Source organism: Heterodontus francisci, chromosome 26 (assembly GCF_036365525.1).
Source record: "Heterodontus francisci isolate sHetFra1 chromosome 26, sHetFra1.hap1, whole genome shotgun sequence".
Classification (NCBI taxonomy): domain Eukaryota; kingdom Metazoa; phylum Chordata; class Chondrichthyes; order Heterodontiformes; family Heterodontidae; genus Heterodontus; species Heterodontus francisci.
Window position 1 is genome coordinate 6898285 of NC_090396.1, and position 15603 is coordinate 6913887.

Here is a 15603-nt window from a genome sequence, read left to right on the forward strand (position 1 = left end):
TAGCGCTGTCAATGATATCTTCCATCATTTTACTGATGATTGAGAGTAGACTGACGGGGCAGTAATTGGTCAGGTTGGACTTGTCCTGCCTTTTGTGTACAGGACATACCTGGGCAATTTTCCACATTGCAGGGTAGATGCCAGTGTTGTAGCTGTACTGGAACAGCTAGGCTAGGGGCGCGGCAATATCCAGTGCCTTCAGTCGTTGGCACTAAAGGCACAGCCGCCAATGGTGGAGCAATTAAAATCGGGGATGGTCACGAGGCCAGAATTAGATAAACACAGATATCCCAGAGAGTTGTGAGGCTGCGTTACAGAGATAGGGCAAGATGAGAATTTTAAAATTGAGGTGTTGCTTGACCAGAAGCCAACTGAGGTCAGTGAGTACAGCGTGTGATGAGTGACTGGGACTTGATGCAAGAAAGGACACAGGCAGCAGAATTCTGGATGACCTCAAGTTTATGGAGGGTGAAAGATGGGAAGCCAGCCAGGTTACTGTTCTACCCGTATGTCATGGTAGACTATTCAACTATGCATGGCGTCACACTGAGCCTGATCTGTCCTCACCCAGCGAGAATCGCAAATGACTTTTCATCTCTCAAACTCACGGATGCTGAGGGTGATTGTCACATACCAGCTGTTGTCTCAATTTAGTTGAGCTCACTCAGGATAGACTGCAGTACGTACATGGGCTGGGCCTGGCCTGAATTACTCACTGCTAGACTGGGCCACACCAACAAGCAACAGAAATTCTGAACTGTGCTGAGCATTAAATTCTTTCTCACCATTTGCCACAAGCAACACTTACACTGATATCTGAAACTATACTCAGGCATATCTCATTGCATTTACCCATCAACCTCCATCCTCCCACAGACCACCTTACACTCTCCCCATCATGGACTCACTCTACCCAGCGATTCAATCACCTCCCACAGCCCCTGCTCATCTCTATGCTGAATTCCTCCATTGACCCCACATGAACAATCATGTCCTGGGTAAGTATTTAATTATCTCAATCTGCCTTGATTTTCTGGACCACCAGTTCTATTCCTAACCAGTAGACCCGTCTATTCCATGCTCTCCTGGACAGCCTCCCACCTTGCAATCTTTGTAAAGTTGAGCTCATCTAAAACTCTGGATGGTAGACTGCTTCCTGGGATGAGAGGATGATCAACGAGGAGAGATTGAGTAGACTGGGCCTATATTACCCAGAATTTAGAGGAATGAGAGGTGATCTTATTGAAACGTGTAAAATTCTTAAGGGCTTTGACAGGGTAGATGCTGAGAAAATGTTTCCCCTGGTTGAGGAGTTTAGAATACAGTGTCACAATTTCAGAATAAGAGGTCGGCCATTTTGGACCAAGATGAGGAGAAAGGATTGTGAATCTTTGGAATTCTCTATCCCAGAGAGCTGTGGATGCTCAGTCGTTGAGTATATTCAAGACGGAGATTGATAGGTTTATGGATACTGAGGGAATTAGGGATATGGGGATAGTATAGGAAGGTAGAATTGAGGTAGATGATCAGTCATGACTGTGAATGGTGGAGCAGGCTCAAAAGGTAAAATGGCCAACTCCAGCTCCTATTTCTTATGTTCTTATATAATTCTGCTGCTTGTATCCTAATTTACACCAAGTCCTGTTCACCCATCACCCTGTGTTCAGTGACTTATGTCAGCTGTATTTTAAAATGCTCCTCCTTTTTTCAGATCCCTCCATGGCCTCACCCCTCCATATCTCTGTAAACTCCTCCAGCCACTCAACACCGCACATCACCCCACCCCACCCCGAGATCTTTTTTCATTCTGACCTCTTGTGTATAAACTGCTCTGCTTCTCTCTCCTTTTGGTCACCTGTCCTAATAAAAACAGTTACCCATCCTTAAATAAAAACAAAAATGGCCGGAAAAAAATCAGCAGGTTTGGCACCATCTGTGGAGAGAGAAACAGAGTTAAAGTTTCAGGTTGATGACCTACTGTCAGGACTGGAAAAAGTTAGAAATGTAATACGTTTTAAGTAAGTGCAGAGGCAGGGAAATGGAGGAGGTGAGGGTGGCGTGGGGGATGTGATGGGTGGCGTGGGGGATGTGATGGGTGGCGTGGGGGATGTGATGCGTGGCGTGGGGGATGTGATGGGTGGCGTGGGGGATGTGATGGTGGGCGTGGGGGCTGTGATGGGGGCCGTGGGGGATGTGATGGGGGGCGTGGGGGATGTGATGGGGGGCGTGGGGGATGTGATGGGGGGCGTGGGGGATGAGATGGGTGGTGTGGGGGATGAGATGGGTGGTGTGGGGGATGAGATGGGTGAAGTGGGGGATGTGATGGGTGGTGTGGGGGATGTGATGGGTGGTGTGGGGGATGTGATGGGTGATGTGGGGCATGTGATGGGTGATGTGGGGCATGTGATGGGTGGTGGCGCATCTCCAGCATTTTCTGTTTTTATTTCAGATTTCCAGCACCTGTGGTATTTTGCACTAACACCTCCTTATGTGTTCCACTTCGTCTGATAATGTTCTGGTGAAGAACCTTGGGACGTTTTACTAGGATGAAGGTGCTATATAAATGCAAATTGTTGCTAGGACTGGAACACTAACCATTTCAGGCACCCAGTTTTAGCATTAAGCATGTGTGTACAGGTGAGCGTCATGTGTTTGTTACATGTACAGGCTTGTGAGCATGTACCTGTGAGAGACCATGCACCTATCAGCTTGCACGTGACTGTATGCAGTTCTGTGTTCCCCGGTCCCATTATTATTTCCCTTGAATATCCCGGACCCCCTTTGCTCCAACAGTGCTGGCTGGGCTCTAAACTCTGGAATTCCCTCCCAAAACCTTTCCACCTCTCTGGAATTCCCTCTCTAAACCTCTCTGGAATTGCCTCCCTCAACCTCTCCACCACTCGAATTCCCTCTCTCAACCTCTCCATCTCTCTGGAATTCCCTCCCTCAACAACTCCACCACTCTGGAATTCCCTCTCTCAACCTCTCCATCTCTCTGGAATTGCCTCCCTCAACCTCTCCACCACTCTGGAATTCCCTCTCTCAACCTCTCCATCTCTCTGGAATTCCCTCACTCAACCACTCTGGAATTCCCTCTCTCAACCTCTCCTTCTCTCTGGAATTCTATCCCTCAACCACTCCACCACTCTGGAATTGCCTCCCTCAACCTCTCCACCTCTCTGGAATTCCCTCTCTCAACCTCTCTGGAATTCCCTCCCTCAACCTCTCCACCACTCTGGAATTCCCTCTTTCAACCTCTCCACCTCTCTGGAATTCCCTCTCTCAACCTCTCCACCTCTCTGGAATTCCCTCTCTCAACCTCTCTGGAATTCCCTCCCTAAACCTCTCCAGCTCTCTGGAATTCCCTCCATAAACCTTTCCACGTCTCTGGAATTCCCTCCCTAAACCTCTCCACCTCTCTAGAATTCCCTCTCGCAACCTTTCCACCTCTCTGGAATTCCATCTCTAAACCTCTTCACCGCTCTGGAATTCCCTCCTTAAACCTCTCCACCTCTCTGAAATTCCCTCTCTCAACCTGTCCACCTCTCTGAAATTCCCTCCCTAAACCTCACCACCTCTCTGGAATTCCCACCCTAAACCAGTCCACCTCTCTGGAATTCCCTCCCCAAACCTCTCCACCTCTCTGGAATTCCCTCTCTCAACCTCTCCACCTCTCTGGAATTCCCTCCCGAAACATATTCACATCTCTGGAATTCCCTCTCTAAACCTCTCCATCTCTCTGGAATTCCCTCTCTCAACCTTTCCACCTCACTGGAATTCCCTCCCTAAATCTCTCCACCTCTCTGGAATTCCCTCTTTCAACCTCTCCACCTCTCTGGAATTCAATCCCTAAACCTCTCCACCACTCTGGAATTCCCTCTTTCAACCTCTCCACCTCTCTGGAATTCCCTCACTCAACCTTTCCACCTCTCTGGAATTCCCTCTCTCAACCTCTCTGGAATTCCCTCCCTAAACCTCTCTGGAATTCCCTCCCTAAACCTCTCCACCTCACTGGAATTCCCACCCCAAACCTCTCCACCTCTCTGGAATTCCCTCTCAACCTCTCCACCTCTCTGGAATTCCCTCCCTGAACGTCTTCACCTCTCTGGAATTCCCTCCCTAAACCTCTCGATCTCTCTGGAATTCCCTCACAACCTTTCCACCTCTCTGGAATTACCTGCCTAAATCTCTCCACCTCACTGGAATTCCCTCTTTCAACCTTTCCACCTCTCTGAACCTATCAACCTCTTTGGAATTCCCTCCCTAAACCTCTCCACCTCTCTGGAATTCCCTCCCTAAACCTCTCTGGAAATTCCTCTCTAAACATCTCCACCTCTCTGGAATTCCCTCCCTAAACCTCTCCACCTCTCTGGAATTCCTTCCCTAAACCTCTCCACCTCTCTGGATGTCCCTCTCTAAACCTCTCCACCTCTCTGGATGTCCCTCTCTAAACCTCTCCACCTCTCTGGAATTCCCTCCATAAATCTCTCCACCTCACTGGAATTCCCTCTTTCAACGTCTCCACCTCTCTGAACCTCTCAACCTCTCTGGAATTCCCTCCCAAAACCTCTCCACCACTCTGGAATTCCCTCTTTCAACCTCTCCACCTCTCTGGAATTCCCTCTCTCAACCTCTCTGAAATTCCCTCCCTAAACCTCTCCAGCTCTCTGGAATTCCCTCCCTAAACCTTTCCACATCTCTGGAATTCCCTCCCTCAACCTCTCCACCTCTCTGGAATTCCCTCTTGCAACCTTTCCACCTCTCTGGAATTCCATCCCTAAACCTCTTCACCGCTCTGGAATTCCCTCCTTAAACCTCTCCACCTCTCTGAAATTTCCTCTCTCAACCTGTCCACCTCTCTGGAATTCCCTCCCTAAACCTCACCACCTCTCTGGAATTCCCACCCTAAACCAGTCCACCTCTCTGGAATTCCCTCCCCAAACCTCTCCACCTCTCTGGAATTCCCTCTCTCAACCTCTCCACCTCTCGGGAATTCCCTCCCTAAATGTCTTCACCTCTCTGGAATTCCCTCCCTAAACCTCTCCATCTCTCTGGAATTCCCTCTCTCAAACTTTCCACCTCACTGGAATTCCCTCCCTAAATCTCTCCACCTCTCTGGAATTCCCTCTTTCAACCTCTCCACCTCTCTGAACCTCTCAACCTCTCTGGAATTCCCTCCCCAAACCTCTCCACCACTCTGGAATTCCCTCCCTCAACCTCTCCACCTCTCTGAAAGTCCCTCTCTCAACCTGTCCAACTCTCTGGAATTCCCTCCCTAAACCTCACCACCTCCCTGGAATTCCCACCATAAACCAGTCCACCTCTCTGGAATTCCCTCCCCAAACCTCTCCACCTCTCTGGAATTCCCTCCCTAAACGTCTTCATCTCTCTGGAATTCCCTCCCTAAACCTCTCCATGTCTCTGGAATTCCCTCCGTAAATCTCTCCACCTCTCTGGAATTCCCTCTTTCAACCTCTCACCTCTCTGAACCTCTCAACCTCTCTGGAATTCCCTCCCTAATCCTCTCCACCACTCTGGAATTCCCTCTTTCAACCTCTCCACCTCTCTGGAATTCTCTCACTCAACCTTTCCACCTTTCTGGAATTCCCTCTCTCAACCTCTCTGGAATTCCCTCCCTAATCCTCTCCACCACTCTGGAATTCCCTCTTTCAACCTCTCCACCTCTCTGGAATTCCCTCTCTCAACCATTCCACCTCTCTCGAATTCCCTCTTTCAACCTCTCCACCTCTCAGGAATTCCCTCCCTAAACCTCTCCACCTCTCTCGAATTCCCTCTTTCAACCTCTCCACCTCTCTGGAATTCCCTCTCTCAACCTTTCCACCTCTCTGGAATTCCCTCTCTCAACCTCTCTGGAATTCCCTCCCTAAACCTCTCCACCTCTCTGGAATTCCCTCCCTAAACCTCTCCACCTCTCTGGAATTCCCTCCCTAAACCTCTCCACCTCTCTGGAATTCCCTCTCTAAACCTCTACACCTCTCTGGAATTCCCTCTCTCAACCATTCCACCTCTCTGGAAATTCCTGTCTAAACATCTCCACCTCTCTGGAATTCCCTCTCTAAACATCTCCATCTCTCTGGAATTTCCTCCCTAAACCTCTCCACCTCTCTGGAATTCCTTCCCTAAACCTCTCCACCTCTCTGAACCTCTCAACTTCTCTGGAATTCCCTCCCTAAACCTCTCCACCTCTCTGGAATTCCCTCTTTCAACCTCTCCACCTCTCTGGAATTCCCTCTCTCAACCTTTCCACCCCTAAACCTCTCCACTGCGGTGGTCCTGAAGCAGCAGGCCTCTGATTGGCTGGCAGCTCTGCCAAGGGTGGGCCTTCCAGTGGCGCAGTCCTAAATCCGATGGAAGGCCGCTGCTGTCCAGTTAAGTGCCTGATTGGCCTTAAATTCAGCCTTCTGTATAAGAGGGGATGCAGGGATCACGGTGTCAGTTTCCCTGACGTCGAGACCCCACCGCCAGCATGATATTCCACACCAGCTGTACCTCAGCTTCAGTCCATGTCACACTTTTGCACTTGGCAGCAGTGGTAACTGAGGGCACTGAGGGCACTGAGGGGCTGAGGGCAGCTATCGTTCCCCCAGCAGATTGTGAATTCCTTTAATGGTCATTGTTCTTTCGGATAATCATCAATCTCAGATCAACCAGGAGGTCTCGGCACAACCTAGACTCACACTTCTCACCATCACAAAGTCCCAACCCCTCACCCCCTCATCTCCTCACCTCCTCACCTCCCCACCCCCTCACCTCCTCACCCCCTCATCTCCCCACCCTCTCATCTCCTCACCATCCCACCCCCTCACCTCCTCACTTCCCCACCCCCTCAGCTCCTCACTACCCCACCCCCTCACCTCCTCACTTCCCCACCCCCTCACTTCCCCATCCCCTCACCTCCTCACTTCCCCACCTCCTCACATTAACCCCCCCACTGCCTCACCACCCCACCCACTTATCCCCTCGTCTCCGCAGCTCCTCCCTCCCTGCAACCCACACCCTTGCCCTCCCACCTCCTCACCTTCTTCAACCCCCTCGCCTCCACACATCCCCACCCCCTCACCTTCCCACCCACTCATCCCCTCTTCTCACCATCACAAAGTCCCAACCCCTCACCCCCTCATCTCCTCACCTCCTCACCTCCCCACCCCCTCACCTCCTCACCCCCTCATCTCCTCACCATCCCACCCCCTCACCTCCTCACTTCCCCACCCCCTCAGCTCCTCACTACCCCACCCCCTCACCTCCTCACTTCCCCACCCCCTCACTTCCCCATCCCCTCACCTCCTCACTTCCCCACCTCCTCACATTAACCCCCCCACTGCCTCACCACCCCACCCACTTATCCCCTCGTCTCCGCAGCTCCTCCCTCCCTGCAACCCACACCCTTGCCCTCCCACCTCCTCACCTTCTTCAACCCCCTCGCCTCCACACATCCCCACCCCCTCACCTTCCCACCCACTCATCCCCTCACTCGCTCATCCCACACCCACATACCACGGGCAGCTCGTGTGGTCCTTCGACTCTCCCAAATCATTCAGTTATATTAAGCAGCAATGTTGACTGCAACACAGACTTACTCAGTGTGACCAGAGCCATGGCAGCTTCATATCTCACGACACAGTCCTCATCCGTCTGTAACTAAAAGAAATAAATGTGCTGCAGGTCAATCGGTTCACAAAGAGCGCCAGACAACCCACACCACAGTTACTGACGGGCCTGGGGTTTCTCTCCACAATTACCATCGGGCCTGGGGTTTTTCTCCACAATTACGGCCGGGCCTGGGATTTCTCTCCACAATTACCGCCGGGCCTGGGGTTTATCTCCATAATTACCGACAGGCCTGGGGTTTCTCTCCACAATTACCGCCGGGCCTGGGGTTTCTCTCCACAATTACCGCCGGGCCTGGGGCTTCTCTCCACAATTACCACTGGGCCTAGGGTTTCTCTCCCCGGTTACTGCCGGGCCTGGGGCTTTCCTCCACAGTTACTGCTGGGCCTGGGGTTTTCTCTCCACAGTTACTGCCGGGCCTGGGGTTTTCCTCCACAGTTACTGCTGGGCCTGGGGTTTTCCTCCACAGTTATTGCCGGGCCTGGGGTTTTCTCTCCACAGTTACTGCCGGGCCTGGGGTTTTCTCTCCACAGTTACTGCCGGGCCTGGGGTTTCTCTCCACAGTTACAGCCAGGCCTGGGGTTTTCTCTCCACAGTTACTGCCGGGCCTGGGGTTTCTCTCCACAGTTACAGCCAGGCCTGGGGTTTTCTCTCCACAGTTACTGCTGGGCCTGGGGTTTTCTCTCCACAGTTACTGCCGGGCCTGGGGTTTTCTCTCCACAGTTACTGCCGGGCCTGGGGTTTTCTCTCCACAGTTACAGCCAGGCCTGGGGTTTATCTCCACAGTTACTGCCGGGCCTGGGGTTTTCCTCCACAGTTATTGTCGGGCCTGGGGTTTTCTCTCCACAGTTACTGCCGGGCCTGGGGTTTCTCTCCACAGTTACAGCCAGGCCTGGGGTTTTCTCTCCACAGTTACTGTCGGGCCTGGGGTTTCTCTCCACAGTTACAGCCAGGCCTGGGGTTTTCTCTCCACAGTTACTGCTGGGCCTGGGGTTTTCTCTCCACAGTTACTGCCGGGCCTGGGGTTTCTCTCCACAGTTACTGCCGGGCTTGGAGTTTTCTCTCCACAGTTACTGCCAGCCCTGGGGTTTTCCTCCACAGTCACTGCCGGGCCTGAGGTTTTCCTCCACAGTTACTGCCGGGCCTGGGGTTTACTCTCCACAGTTACTGCCGGGCCTGGGGTTTCTCTCCACAGTTACTGCCGGGCCTGGGGTTTTCCTCCACAGTTACTGCCAAGCCTAGGGTTTTCCTCCGCATTTACTGCTGGGCCTGGGGTTTTCCTCCACAGTAACTGCCAAGCCTCGGGTTATCCACCACAGTTACTGCCAAGCCTGGGGCTTTCCTCCACAGTTACTGCCAGACCTGGGGTTTTCACTCCACAGTTACTGCCGGGCCTGAGGTTTTCTCTCCACAGTTACTGCCGGGCCTGGGGTTTCTCCCTGCAGTTACTGCCGGGCCTGGGGTTTTCCTCCGCAGTTACTGCCGGGCCTGGGGTTTTCTCTCCACAGTTACTGCTTGGCCTGGGGTTTTCCTCTGAAGTTACTGCCGGGCCTGGGGTTTTCCTCTGCAGTTACTGACATCCTAAGATTTCTCTCCACATCTACTGCCGCGCCTGGGTTTTGCCACTGCAGTTACCGTTGGGCCTTCGGTTTCTTTCCATAGTTACTGCCGGGCCTGGGGTTTTCCTCCACAGTTACTGACGTGCCTGGGGTTTTCTTCCACAGCAACCGCCGGGCCTGGGGTTTTCCTCCGCAGTTACTGCCGGGCCTGAGGTTTTCCTCTGCAGTTACTGCCGGGCCTGAGGTTTTCCTCTGCAGTTACTGCCGGGCCTGAGGTTTTCCTCTGCAGTTACTGCCGGGCCTGAGGTTTTCCTCTGCAGTTACTGCCGGGCCTGAGGTTTTCCTCTGCAGTTACTGCCGGGCCTGGGGTTCTCCTCTGCAGTTACTGCCAGGCCTGGGGTTCTCCTCTGCAGTTACTGCCGGGCCTGGGGTTCTCCTCTGCAGTTACTGCTGGGCCTGGGGTTCTCCTCGGCAGTTACTGCTGGGCCTGAGGTTTTCCTCTGCAGTTACTGCCAGGCCTGGGGTTTTCCTCTGCAGTTACTGCCGGGCCTAGGGTTTTCCTCTGCACTTACTGCCGTGCCTGGGGTTTCTCTCCACAGTTACTGCCAAGCCTGAGGTTTTCCTCTGCAGTTACTGGCGGGCCTGGGGTTTTCCTCTGCAGTTACTGCCAAACCTGGGGTTCTCCTCTGCAGTTACTGCCGGGCCTGGGGTTTTCCTCTGCAGTTACTGCTGGGCCTGGGGTTTCTCTCCACAGTTACTGCCAAGCCTGAGGTTTTCCTCCACAGTTACTGACGGGCCTGGGGTTTTCTTCCACAGCAACCGCCGGGCCTGGGGTTTTCCTCCACAGTTACTGCCAAGCCTGAGGTTTTCCTCTGCAGTTACTGGCGGGCCTGAGGTTTTCCTCTGCAGTTACTGCCAGGCCTGGGGTTTTCCTCCACAGTTACTGCCAGGCCTGGGGTTTTCCTCCACAGTTACTGCCAGGCCTGGGGTTTTCTTCTGCAGTTACTGCCGGGCCTGGGGTTTTCCTCTGCAGTCACTGCCGGGCCTGGGGTTTTCCTCTGCAGTTACTGCCGGTCCTAGTGTTTTCCTCTGCAGTTACTGCCGGGCCTGGGGTTCTCCTCTGCAGTTACTGCCAGGCCTGGGGTTCTCCTCTGCAGTTACTGCCAGGCCTGGGGTTTCTCTCCACAGTTACTACCGGGCCTGGGTTTTTCTCCACAGTTACTGCCCGGCCTGGGGTTTTCCTCCACAGTTACTGCCCGGCCTGGGGTTTTCCTCTGCAGTTACTGCCGGGCCTGAGGTTTTCCTCTGCAGTTACTGCCAGCCTAGGGTTTCTCTCCATATTTACTGCCGGGCCTGGGTTTTGCCGATGCAGTTACCGTTGGGCCTTCGGTTTCTCTCCACAGTTACTTCCAGGCCTGGGGTTTTCCTCCACAGTTACTGCCAGGCCTGGGGTTTTCCTCCACAGTTACAGCCGGGTCTGGGGTTTTCTCTCCACAGTTACTGCCGGGCCTGGGGTTTTCCTCCACAGTTACTGCCGGGCCTGGGGTTTTCCTCCACAGTTACTGCCGGGCCTGGGGTTTTCCTCTGCAGTTACTGTTGGGCCTAAGGTTTCTCTCCACAGTTACTGACAGGCCTGGGGTTTTCCTCCACAGTTACTGCCGGGCCTGGGGTTTTCCTCCACAGTTACTGCCGGGCCTGGGGTTTTCCTCCACAGTTACTGCCGGGCCTGGGGTTTTCCTCCACAGTTACTGCCGGGCCTGGGGTTTTCCTCTGCAGTTACTGCCGGGCCTGGGGTTTTCCTCTGCAGTTACTGCCGAGCCTGGGGTTTTCCTCTGCAGTTACTGCCGGGCCTGGGGTTTTCCTCCGCAGTTACTGCCGGGCCTGGGGTTTCCCTCTGCAGTTACTGCCGGGCCTGGGGTTTTCCTCTGCAGTTACTGCCGGGCCTGAGGTTTTCCTCTGCAGTTACTGCTGGGCCTGGGGTTTTCTCTCCACAGTTACTGCCGGGCCTGAGGTTTTCTCTCCACAGTTACTGCTTGGCCTGGGGTTTCTCTCCACAGTTACTGCTTGGCCTGGGGTTTCTCTCCACAGTTACTGCCGGGCCTGGGGATTCTCTCCGCAGTTACTGCCGGGCCTGGGGATTCTCTCCGCAGTTACTGCCGGGCCTGGGATTTCTCTCTGCAGTTACTGCCGGGCCTGAGGTTTTCCTCCGCAGTTACTGCTGGGCCTAGGGTTTTCCTCTGCATTTACTGCCGGGCCTGAGGTTTTCCTCTGCAGTTACTGCCGGGCCTGGGGTTTTCCTCTGCAGTTACTGACAGGCCTGGGGTTTTCCTCCACAGTTACTGCCGGGCCTGGGGTTTCCCTCTGCAGTTACTGCCGGGCCTGAGGTTTTCCTCTGCAGTTACTGCCGGGCCTGAGGTTTTCCTCTGCAGTTACTGCTGGGCCTGGGGTTTTCTCTCCACAGTTACTGCCGGGCCTGAGGTTTTCTCTCCACAGTTACTGCTTGGCCTGGGGTTTCTCTCCACAGTTACTGCCGGGCCTGGGGATTCTCTCCGCAGTTACAGCCGGGCCTGGGATTTCTCTCTGCAGTTACTGCCGGGCCTGAGGTTTTCCTCCGCAGTTACTGCTGGGCCTAGGGTTTTCCTCTGCATTTACTGCCGGGCCTGAGGTTTTCCTCCGCAGTTACTGCTGGGCCTAGGGTTTTCCTCTGCTTTTACTGCCGTGCCTGGGGCTTTCCTCTGCATTTACTGCCGGGCCTGGGGTTTCTCTCCACAGTTACTGCCGGGCCTGGGGTTTTCCTCCACAGTTACCGCTGGGCCTGGGGTTTCTCTCCACATTTACTACCGGGCCTGGGGTTTTCCTCTGCATTTACTGCCGGGCCTGGGGTTTTCCTCTGAAGTTACTGCCAGGCCTGGGGTTTTCCTCTGCAGTTACTGCCGGGCCTGAGGTTTTCCTCTGCAGTTACTGCCATCCTAGGGTTTCTCTCCACAGTTACTGCCAGGCCTGGGGTTTTCCTCTGAAGTTACTGCCGGGCCTGGGGTTTTCCTCTGCAGTTACTGCCGGGCCTGAGGTTTTCCTCTGCAGTTACTGCCGGGCCTGGGGTTTTCCTCTGCAGTTACTGCCGGGCCTGAGGTTTTCCTCTGCAGTTACTGCCGGGCCTGGGGTTTTCCTCTGCAGTTACTGCCGGGCCTGGGGTTTTCCTCTGCAGTTACTGCCATCCTAGGGTTTCTCTCCACATTTACTGCTGCGCCTGGGTTTTGCCTATGCAGTTACCGTTGGGCCTTCGGTTTCTCTCTATAGTTACTGTCGGGCCTGGGGTTTTCCTCCACAGTTACTGCTGGGCCTGGGGTTTTCCTCCACAGTTACTGCTGGGCCTGGGGCTTTCCTCCACAGTTACTGCCGGCCTGGGGCTTTCCTCCACAGTTACTGCCGGGCCTGAGGTTTTCCTATGCAGTTACTGCCGAGCCTGAGGTTTTCCTCTGCAGTTACTGCCGGGCCTGAGGTTTTCCTCTGCAGTCACTGACTGGCCTGAGGTTTTCCTCTGCAGTCACTGACTGGCCTGAGGTTTTCCTCTGCAGTCACTGCCGGGCCTGAGGTTTTCCTCTGCAGTCACTGCCGGGCCTGAGGTTTTCCTCTGCAGTTACTGCCGGGCCTGGGGTTTTCCTCTGCAGTTACTGCCGGGCCTGGGGTTTTCCTCTGCAGTTACTGCCGGGCCTGAGGTTTTCCTCTGCAGTTACTGCCGGGCCTGGCGTTTTCCTCTGCAGTTACTGCCGGGCCTGGGGCTCTCCTCTGCAGTTACTGCCGGGCCTGGGGTTTTCCTCTGCAGTTACTGCCGGGCCTGGGGTTTTCCTCTGCAGTCACTGCCGGGCCTGAGGTTTTCCTCTGCAGTCACTGCCGGGCCTGAGGTTTTCCTCTGCAGTCACTGCCGGGCCTGAGGTTTTCCTCTGCAGTCACTGCCGGGCCTGAGGTTTTCCTCTGCAGTCACTGCCGGGCCTGAGGTTTTCCTCTGCAGTCACTGCCGGGCCTGAGGTTTTCCTCTGCAGTTACTGCCGGGCCTGGGGTTTTCCTCTGCAGTTACTGCCGGGCCTGAGGTTTTCCTCTGCAGTTACTGCCATCCTAGGGTTTCTCTCCACATTTACTGCTGCGCCTGGGTTTTGCCTATGCAGTTACCGTTGGGCCTTCGGTTTCTCTCTATAGTTACTGTCGGGCCTGGGGTTTTCCTCCACAGTTACTGCTGGGCCTGGGGTTTTCCTCCACAGTTACTGCTGGGCCTGGGGTTTTCCTCCACAGTTACTGCCGGCCTGGGGCTTTCCTCCACAGTTACTGCCGGGCCTGAGGTTTTCCTATGCAGTTACTGCCGAGCCTGAGGTTTTCCTATGCAGTTACTGCCGAGCCTGAGGTTTTCCTCTGCAGTCACTGACTGGCCTGAGGTTTTCCTCTGCAGTCACTGCCGGGCCTGAGGTTTTCCTCTGCAGTCACTGCCGGGCCTGAGGATTTCCTCTGCAGTCACTGCCGGGCCTGGGGTTTTCCTCTGCAGTTACTGCCGGGCCTGGGGTTTTCCTCTGCAGTTACTGCCGGGCCTGAGGTTTTCCTCTGCAGTTACTGCCGGGCCTGGCGTTTTCCTCTGCAGTTACTGCCGGGCCTGGGGCTCTCCTCTGCAGTTACTGCCGGGCCTGGGGTTTTCCTCTGCAGTTACTGCCGGGCCAGGGGTTTTCCTCTGCAGTTACTGCCGGGCCTGAGGTTTTCCTCTGCAGTCACTGCCGGGCCTGAGGTTTTCCTCTGCAGTCACTGCCGGGCCTGAGGTTTTCCTCTGCAGTCACTGCCGGGCCTGAGGTTTTCCTCTGCAGTCACTGCCGGGCCTGAGGTTTTCCTCTGCAGTTACTGCCGGGCCTGAGGTTTTCCTCTGCAGTTACTGCCGGGCCTGGGGTTTTCCTCTGCAGTTACTGCCGGACCTGGGGTTCTCCTCTGCAGTTACTGCCGGGCCTGGTGTTTTCCTCTGCAGTTACTTCCGGGCCTGGCGTTTTCCTCTGCAGTTACTTCCGGGCCTGGCGTTTTCCTCTGCAGTTACTGCCGGGCCTGGGGTTTTCTTCTGCAGTTACTGCCGGGCCTGAGGTTTTTCTCTGCAGTTACTGCCGGGCCTGAAGTTTTCCTCTGCAGTTACTGCCGGGCCTGGGGTTTTCCTCTGCAGTTACTGCCAGGCCTAGGGTTTTCCTCTGCAGTTACTGCCGGGCCTGGGGTTTCTCTCCACAGTTACTGCCGGGCCTGGGGTTTTCCTCTGCAGTTACTGCTGGGCCTGGGATTTCCTCTGCAGTTACTGCCGGGCCTGGGGTTTTCCTCTGCAGTTACTTCTGGGCCTGGGGTTTTCCTCTGCAGTTACTGCCGGGCCTGGGGTTTTCCTCTGCAGTTACTTCTGGGCCTGGGGTTTTCCTCTGCAGTTACTGCCGGGCCTGGGGTTTTCCTCTGCAGTTACCGCCGGGCCTGGGGTTCTCCTCTGCAGTTACTGCCGGGCCTGGGGTTCTCGTCTGCAGTTACTGCCGGGCCTGGGGTTTTCTTCTGCAGTTACTGCCGGGCCTGAGGTTTTCCTCTGCAGTTACTGCCGGGCCTGGGGTTTTCCTCTGCAGTTACTGCCGGGCCTGGTGTTTCTCTCCACAGTTACTGCCGGGTTTGGGGTTTTCCTCTGCAGTTACTGCTGGGCCTGGGGTTTTCCTCTGCAGTTACTGCCGGGCCTGGGGTTTTCCTCTGCAGTTACTGCCGGTCCTGGGGTTTCTCTCCACAGTTACTGCCTTTCTGGGGTTTCTCTCCACAGTTACTGCCGGGCCTGGGGTTTTCCTCCACAGTTACTGGCTGTCCTGGGGATTTCCTCTGCAGTTATTGCCGGTCCTGGGGTTTCTCTCCACAGTTACTACTGGGCCTGGGGTTTCTCTCCAAAGTTACTGCCAGTCCTGGGGTTTCTCTCCACTTGCTGCCGGGCCTGGGGTTTCTCTCCACAGTTACTGCTGGTACTGGGGTTTCTCTCCGCAGTTGCTGCTGTGCATGGTGTTTCTCTCCACAGTTACTGCCGGGCCTGGAGTTTCTCTCTGCGGTTACTGCTGGGCCTGGGGTTTCACTCTTTGTTTGCTATGCTAAATCTTCTCGATAAATGCAATCTGTTATTATTGTTGTTGAATCCCCACCTTCCAAACCCTCGATTAGATTCCAGCCTGTAACTCACTTCCAGGTATCTGTTATTCTATATTGTTATGTACAGAAGAAGTGTGATCATAAAATTACAGACAAAATCTGAAGAGTTATAAAAACTCACTCTCTTTTCAAAAATGGACCTTTCCTTTAAAAAATGTACAATACTCCAAAATGGCCATTGAAGATAACGCCTTGGCCTTTGTATATTCCAACTGGCTGACATGGACAAAGGAAAATC

At 54.3% G+C, this 15603-nt stretch overlaps 1 protein-coding gene across 1 annotated transcript in view; it reads right to left on the reverse strand.

Moving 5' to 3' along the window:
* The window catches only part of LOC137384522 (protein HEATR9-like), a 282848-nt gene that overhangs the window by 141578 nt on the left and 125667 nt on the right, over positions 1–15603 (reverse strand). The window contains exon 10 of the mRNA XM_068058659.1: positions 7599–7659. Coding sequence (XP_067914760.1) covers positions 7599–7659 — 61 coding nt within the window. The remainder of the gene's footprint in view (positions 1–7598; positions 7660–15603) is intronic.